This window comes from Acyrthosiphon pisum, chromosome X (genome assembly GCF_005508785.2).
Source record: "Acyrthosiphon pisum isolate AL4f chromosome X, pea_aphid_22Mar2018_4r6ur, whole genome shotgun sequence".
Taxonomy (NCBI): domain Eukaryota; kingdom Metazoa; phylum Arthropoda; class Insecta; order Hemiptera; family Aphididae; genus Acyrthosiphon; species Acyrthosiphon pisum.
In genome coordinates, this window is record NC_042493.1 from 63,144,394 (window position 1) to 63,152,948 (window position 8,555).

The 8,555-nt window shown below is 27.3% G+C and overlaps 1 protein-coding gene across 3 annotated transcripts; it reads right to left on the reverse strand.

The window, feature by feature from the left end:
- Positions 1-2,486: 2,486 nt before the first annotated feature.
- LOC100568585 lies at positions 2,487-8,555 on the reverse strand. Of its 3 annotated transcripts, XM_008183247.3 has the most exons (5): positions 8,378-8,555; positions 8,190-8,266; positions 4,026-4,124; positions 3,611-3,792; positions 2,487-2,726 (listed from the first exon to the last, which is right to left on the reverse strand). In XM_008183247.3, the coding sequence occupies exons 1-5, from the start codon at positions 8,403-8,405 to the stop codon at positions 2,516-2,518; spliced, it is 597 nt and encodes a 198-aa protein (XP_008181469.1). In that variant the 5' UTR covers positions 8,406-8,555; the 3' UTR covers positions 2,487-2,515. The 3 variants fall into 3 exon arrangements, with proteins under 3 accessions (XP_008181469.1, XP_008181468.1, XP_003243456.2); XM_008183246.3 differs by having other exon boundaries at positions 8,190-8,548; XM_003243408.4 differs by lacking the exons at positions 8,190-8,266; positions 8,378-8,555 and adding an exon at positions 6,524-7,354.

An 8,555-nucleotide genomic window follows, 5' to 3' on the forward strand; every position in this document is an offset into this window, starting at 1 on the left:
ATAATTAATAATTTACGCAGCTTAAATGTTATGTGTCGTGTATTGATCAGCTTTTACTAAGTCAATTTGTATATCCTATGATGTACACAACATGTTTGGTAAAAGCCCGAATAAAATTTAGAATTTCAGCATTTACTGAGTACTAACAGTGAAACCTAGCATTAACTAGTAAAACCTAGGTTTACCTAGTGATCGGGCATTTACGGTAACATAAATATCAATACAATTTTATTTTTTGGGCCAAAAGGTGTCAAAATTTAATACAAGGCTCCTGATATATTGTTTGCTTAAATAGCAGTTGAAAAATACATATGAACAATATTTTTATAAGCATTTAAATTTAAATTTTGTAGTTTAAAATGTAAAAACGTTCAACTTTTATAGCTAAGGATTGAAAACTTACAGCAATAGGTTCCACTTAAGTAATTATTCTGTAACCGAAAAATCTCAAAAATATAAAACACATTTTTATAGTTATTTATGTTCAAATTTGGTGGAAATTATATATTAAAAACCAAGTATAATGATTTTAGTTATTTTGTTGTAGTTTTATAATATTAATTCAACTTATCTACCGTCTACCATATTAATAATAGGTAAGTAATAACAATATAAATATAATAATATAAAATATCCACACTGACAAACCGTCTCCGCTTAGAATCGTTTTTCGTATACAATGATATTATATCATTGAATTCAAATTTATTACCATCCATTATACAGTGACCCACTTGTAACCTGATGTAGGTACAGCAGAGCAACATCCACTTGCCCACCTTTTGCTTTATACGCATTCGAAGTTCAAATCTTGACAAAATACGTCAAAATCACGAAAATTTGCAAATTATTTTTAGTTAGAAATTTATAAAAATTTTTCTTTTTAAATCTAAGATTTGAAAATGTAATACAATATTCCTCATAACTCATAAGTTTGTCTATCTTTATAAAAAAAAAAATACCTACAAGAACGTCAAATTAAATTTTTACGAGCGTTAGGCACCTAGAATTTTTTTTCTTGGTAGGGGGGGTTGAAAATTAATTGTTGACAAATTTTATCTGGAAATGATTTATTAGGTAATCATCATTTTTTATTATTTAACAATTTTTGAGGGAGGGGATACAACTCCTGCCCCTCTAAATAGGTTACTGAATGTATAGGTAATCTTGAATCTTGATGTTGTACAGAATAAAAAAAAAAACGTTTAGGCTGATTTCTAATTTAGGTTAAACAAGAATATTTTTTATAAGTATCAAACACAAAACTGTGGGTAAATAGGTAAGAGGTAATACCGACCTGCAGTTCAGCTGTAAATGTCAAGTGTATACCTCGTAATCGTAATATTGATGTGTTAAATTTTAAATACGAAAAAAGATTCTGAACGGAAACTTAGACTACCAGCCTTATTAGTCATTAGTAGGTAACTATTATAGTAAGTATCTGCTTATATTTTATTAAACATTCATATTTCTATATGCTATTATAATTCTTTATAATTTATTTTACAATAATTAGTAATACGGACACATGATAAGTTGAATTCAATTTTTCCAAAAACAACGAATTTATGATATTATTATAATTAATTATAATTAGTATCTATAAATATTTAAATCATATAGCTATTATTGTTATTAACTTTTTGGTCGATACCAACACTCTCTGCAAGAATGAGTACGTTCGTGGTCTAAGTTCATGATTAGTACCTAGGTACCTAATCAATTTAAATAAATCTAGATGTTTAGATAAGATTACTATGCATTTTGAAATATAATAAATTATAATGTACGTCATTATAATATAATATAAAATAGGTATTTATAAGTTATAAGTTACAACTATAAATTATTTATTAGGTATTTAGGTACCGTACCTATATAAATGCTATAGATATTACATGCCTAAGTATAACGTAACTTATAAGTTATAACATGTGTTAACGTATTATTTTTTAATTATGAATAAAATTAATTTAACTAAAATATGTTTGTTACAGTATGAATATTTAATAATGTGCCCTAAATCAGTTAGGGAGGTAGGTAAAGCGAAGACACGCATTACGCACAGTACAACCGGATTCGAGCACTATTGTCTATTAGCGTACTTATATAAGATCCGTAAAACCACATCCCGGATATACAATATCTGTTTGGCACTTATTGCAATTTCTATCTTTGGGATGCAACTAGCATGCAACTTCATGCCCTGCACTTTTAGTGCATGTCTGTTTTTTCAATGTGCGTAAAAATATTTAAATTAAAATGGTAAACTGCGCAACTAATAAGACAATTCTTGCCAACTTGAAAAAAGAATGTAATATATACATTAACACACTTCTTTATTAAAGGAAAAAATTAAAATAATAGCTTTAAAAGATATAATAGAGATAGTTATATCATATAGCAGAGTAAATAAAATACACAAATAAATTGTACAGAAACTGGTACACAAATTGTTTGTAGGTATAAAATATTGAAATATAGTATTTTATGCTCAAACATTTTATTTTAAAATTTATACGGATTTACGTCTAACAATTACTTTTGGAATAATCGACTTATATTTCGTGGACAGTTGGCAACTTTGCGTAAGTTTCAATTTTTTCGGATTATTATTCTCCGCCAACTCTTGATGTTCTTGGGGTTCTGTAGGTAAAATGGTTTGTATTAGCAAATAACCATCTTCTCCTAGTTCGCTTGGTCCTCTCCCAGGAATGAGCGTACCCCTGGATAAATACAAATGATTTTGTTTTTATTTGAAATTTGTAACTATAATATTATAAAAAACTCCAAAGAAATTTTATATACTTCATATTAGGTATAATACACGTCATGTAAGATTTATATCTTATACATGACGTGTATAATCAGGAAAAAATAAGTATTCACTATAAAGTGGTATAATAGGTAGGTGTACTTATCCAGTTATCTATGAAGCGAATGGAAAACGAGATTACAAAAATGTACCTATCGTGTTTAGTATATTTTTAGGCATTTGCATTTTGTTATGATATTTTAGGTATCTATGCGGCTATGCAGTTATTACTATTTATATTTTTGTTCTCAATAAAATAAAATAATTGTTAAATATAATTGAACAAATAATAAATTGTTATAATAAATATTTTATAGTAATTTAATCATTATTTTGATTTGCACTCTATAACTATAATTAGTTGAATTTATCAATACTAGCTAGTACTTATAAAGTAAGCGAATAATGAATAAAATATATTAATATTGCATTGTTCTTGTAATCGTTGGAATTATATTGTTATCTAATTTAAACCAAGATTTAAAATTACTTATATTATTCATAAGATACATTACTTAATTATATATTTTATAGTGAGTTATAACTTATAAGCATTTTCAGGTTAATATTAAGAGTTCAAGTTTTAATGTTACAAGTTAATACAGTAGGTATAAAGGTTTACCAAATTATATTTGAAATATAACTTACAAACATTTCGAAATTTTGAATAGGTTAGGTTACGTTTTTGAGTTTGAAATTGTTAATACTGTATTTAAAGTTAAGGACTTACGAGACTACAAAGCTATTTGTGAATGTTGTAAATTAAACACTAAATATGTAATTTTAATTAGGTACCAGTTGTATATTCGGCGTATTCTTAATCTCCTTCTCGTGTATTGATAGTTATTATCAACATAAATATAACACCAACGTACAAGAGCTATTACAGAATAACAAACGATTAATTTACATATACATTCCAGTGACTGCAAAGAAGTTTGGTTCATTTTGAATTGTGGTTTCAAGCAGTTGTTTATCTATATAATTGAAAAATACATTATCTGTCTGAATATTATATTATCAGGTGGAGTATTGAATATTAAATGTTATTAAATTGAAAAGCGTACAAAAAACGTCTGGACTTATTTGAAAATGTAATGAACAAAAAGAAAGGTAACTTCGTACCTATTCTCATTAAGTAATTTATTAATTGGTTTATTAGGTATACATTTTATTTTCAATGACTTAATAAAAATGAATGCGTACGTACCATTGTAAGAATAGGTAAAGTGTAAGTTTTAAGCAAAGGTACTAATCCATCTGACCAACATTGACTACCACTCCATACTAACATTGAAGCAAGTATTATCTGAAAATATAAGTATTTAAATCAAAGAATTTAAATTTATATTAAATATAATATTCACATAATAAATGTATAAGAGAATCAAGAATGTATAATAATTTTGAATTTTAAAAACCCATAACATTTAGTTACTTATTAGCTTTTCAATATCATCGCTAAGTATATCGGTTAGTTTTTATATTATATTTTGATCGGTTACTTACAATTGTGATAAAATGGTAATTTTTGTTTTTGGTTTGAAAGGAAAAAGTTTAACTTTATTTACGCTTGGTTTGAAATTTTATCCTTTTATAATTTAATATGATGTGCGTGATTAAATTTATTTTTTTCATATCAATAAATTGTTATAAGTACGCGAAATACATAAAAACAATCTCTATCAAAATAAAGATAAAATTATAAAAACAGTTTTAACAAGATAGTCAATAATATATGAGCATTCTACATTACTACAGACATTACATTTGTACCCAATTTGAAACCATAATATAATAATATAATATAAATATTGTTTTGTGTTTAAATTGTCTATATATACCCCTTACAAATCGTTACTGTCTCGTAATTTTAACATTCTTTTAATTATTAAACTACTAAGACATTGTTATTATACTAAATTGTTATAATAAAGTTTGTTATTATAATTTAATTAAAACAACATTGAAAAAGTATTTCAACTATGAACATTATTATGATGCTTGACAAGTTTATAAAAAGGGATTCGTTCCGTTCCTTGTTTCTTAAAAAAAAAGAATTCGTTTCTTTGTCGTTCCTTTGGAAAATAAACGAGTTCCTTTTTTAGTTCCAAATAAAATGAAAAATTCTTATTTAGTCATTAAAGTTATTTTTTTCATATGCATACTTCATTAATTTTTAATTATAATATATATATCTACAAGTAGGTACATATTTTATAATTCTACTTTGAGATTTTTTTCAAAGTTAAATTGTTGGCCGACGTGTGTCGACTGTCTTATCATTTATTGCTATAAATCATTATATTATATTTTATATAGGTACTCATTTATATATAAATTATAACTTATGAGAATAATTAATAAAGTTACTAATGACTAATGAGCAGTGTTGGGTAAGTTACTTTTAAAAAGTAATTAAGTTACTTTACTCGTTCTGCAGGCAATAATGTAACTTTTTATAAAAATACATTACCTATGCTAAAAAGGAATAATTTTAAAAATGTGTACAAAAAAAAGAAGATATACAGTTAATACATATTTACATAACAATACTACAATAGTAATTAATCATTATATAGTTAAGTATAGTATAGTTTTGTATTTGTGTCACAAACTGACAACATAAACCTATACCTATACCTATCTGTAGAGTGTCAACTGATCGACTGACACCAAATAAGGAATAATAGCACTCAATCTTGTATTTGTGTTATTAAATATTATGTTAGTGAAAATAAAATCATAATACATATAGAACACAATTATAACTTATATAATCATAAAAATAAACCGTTTCTTATAAATGCCAAATGTGAAATGGCTATAATGATTTATAAATATTTCGATTCTATTTAATTATCAGAAATATAATGTTATATTCTAATGTAAATTCTAAATAAAGTAATAACTAATAAGTATTTTCAAATTGAGCAGTTTTTGTACAACACTAAATTATTACTAAAACCTGTATAGTTAATAGGAGCGTATATAACTCAATATTCCACGCTATAATAGATATCATAGGAAACGTTCTGCGAAGGTACTTATTTAGAGGAATCAAATTGAATAATAACTTTTCTCGTGATTTACCGTGCAATTGGACATGTCAAATGTCAAAACAATTGAGAACTGAATTGTGGCGAGTTAAGATGAAATATATAAACATATAAGATTGATTAGTAAAAATAATATTACCCTCATTATGCATAATATATTTTTTTTTTTGGCAATAGGTAGGTACTTAATAATTCGAAACTGTAACGCATTATTTCATAGAAATTACTTATCAAAAGTAATTTCCATTACATTTTCGTTACTAGGATATAATTCTAATGAAATTACGTAACGCGTTACAAGCAAAGTAACGCCGTTACAGTAACGCGTTATTTCCGTTACGTTACTACCTGACACTGTTAATGAGTAAAAGAGTCGATACTCGATAACGATTACTAATTGGAAATATACATTATACACATTAAAAAAAATATTTCTTAATTTTAATTATTATTTACATATCTGTGTAAATTATTGAAACTAGAAAAGAACGAAAAATGTTGTTATTTTTCTTGAAAAACAAAATTCCATCATTTTGTCGTTATTTTTTTATAAAAAGGAATTCGTTCCAGGAATCCGTCCCTTTTGGAAGTCGTTCCTTCCAAACATTGATTATTGTCTGTCATCATAGAAGTATTTAGCAGTAGGTACCTTCAGCCAGAATTTCCTCCATTGACCTTTTGGAACTCTATGCAGGCGACGAGGTCTTTGAATTGGATTCATGTATGCTATTCTATATGTTTCGGATAAACGCCAGAAGTAATAACAATAAAAAAATGAATGGAATAATGTGAAAATTGAAGAACCGCAGTTAAGTTTCTGTGTAAATTGTAATACTCTTTCGATCAAGTGTTTATGTGTAGTCATTGATTTAGTAGTTGCTACGTGTCTACGTCTAAAATGTGTGCCTAATTGATTTTAAATATTTTGAGATTTGGTTTGAAATTTAAATTTTTAAAATATTGTGTTTGAGTAATATAATCAGTGCACTTGTGGTTGCTGTTAAAATTTTAATTGTTTAAGCCAGTTCACTATTTCGGCGTTTCTGTGATAATTGTTATAGACATGTATAATTTATTCATGTAATCATGTAAAGGTTAGGTTAGGCCTAACCTAACCTTTACCCTCAGACAAGGCGTAGTCCCTCCCGTCTCTCTAGCAAACAAAATAATACCACCAGCTACCAAAGTTAAATACCTAGGCCTACTTCTGGACAAACGCTTAACTTGGGCCGAGCATATTAAACAAAAACGCCTCTTACTTAACTCCAGACGAAAAAGTCTTCTCCCACTGCTAGGCAAACAATCCAAGCTAAACCTTAAGAATAAACTATTGCTTTACAAAACCCTTCTGAAACCCATTTGGGCTTATGGAATCCAACTATGGGGAGCGGCTAAAAAGTCGAACATTTACAAAATGCAAACATTCCAATCAATATCACTTCGTATAATCACCAACGCTCCCTTCTACGTTACGAACCATACTCTACACTCCGATCTCGGACTACCAACTGTAGCCGATGTGGCCAAATCCTCCTTCAAACGATACCGCTCTCGCCTTACTGACCACCCCAACCCACTCATTCTCGCCATCAACTCCGCTAACATTCCTGGCAATCCACCGAGAAGATTAAAGAGGCGTTGGTGCCGCGATTTAGCTAGCTAGTTAACACTAGAATCATACACGACAATAAAAAAAAAAAAAAAAAAAAAAAAAACATTAACATAAGTATGTTTAATATATACATATTTGTAAAATAGCCCAATAAACTACATGTCGAGTGTTACTGCTGGGTAACTACTCCCCTCACGCCGCCAAGTCAATTGTATTTTTCTTTTTTCCAGCTCATATACTCATTGTAAAATTTTTATTACAGATTGTATATTTTCTAATAAATGTTAAAAAAAAAAAAAAATGTAATCATGTAGGAATAACATTATATTTTGAGATTTTCTTCAAAATTAAATTGTTGGTCGACGTATGTCGACTGTCTTATCGTTTATTGTTATAAATAATTATATTTTATAGCGGTACTCATTTATATTTAAATTATAACTTATAATTTATGAGAATTATTAATAAAGTTACTAATGACTAATGAGTTACGATTACTAATTGGCAATATACATTATACACATTTAAAAAAAAACATTTCTTAATTTCAATTATTTACATATCTGTGTAAATTATTGGAACTAGAAAGAATAAAGAAAAATGTTGTTATTTTTCTTGAAAAAAGAACTCGTTCCTTTTGGAACTCGTTCCTTTCAAACATTGATTATTATCTGTCATTATAGAAGTATTTAGCAGTAGGTACCTTCAGCCAGAACTTCCACCATTGACCTTTTGGAACTCTGTGCAGGCGGCGTGGTCTTTGAATTGGATTCATGTATGCTATTATATATGTTTCCGATAAACGCCAGAAGTAATAAAAATAAAAAAATGATGGCAATAATGTGATAATTGATGAACCGCAGTTAAATTTCTGTGTAAAATGTAACATACTTTCGATCAAGTGTTCATGTGTAGTCATTGTTTTGTAGTTGCTACGTCTAAAATGTGTGCCTAATTGATTTTAAATATTTTGAAATTTAAATTTTTTAAATATTTTGTTTGAGTAATATAGGTGGTTGCCTGTTAAACTTTTAATTGTTTAAGCCAGTTCACTATTGCGGCGTTTCTG

Bases quoted from the DNA above. Each gene is read 5' to 3' on its own strand.
- LOC100568585 (XM_008183246.3), bottom strand. From the start codon at position 8,405: ATGACTACACATGAACACTTGATCGAAAGTATGTTACATTTTACACAG. The intron at 4,125-8,189 runs GTACCTACTGCT...TTATATTTTCAG, and splicing joins GGTGGAAGTTCTGGCTGAAG to ATAATACTTGCTTCAATGTT. The intron at 3,793-4,025 runs GTACGTACGCAT...TCAATTATATAG, and splicing joins CTTTACCTATTCTTACAATG to ATAAACAACTGCTTGAAACC.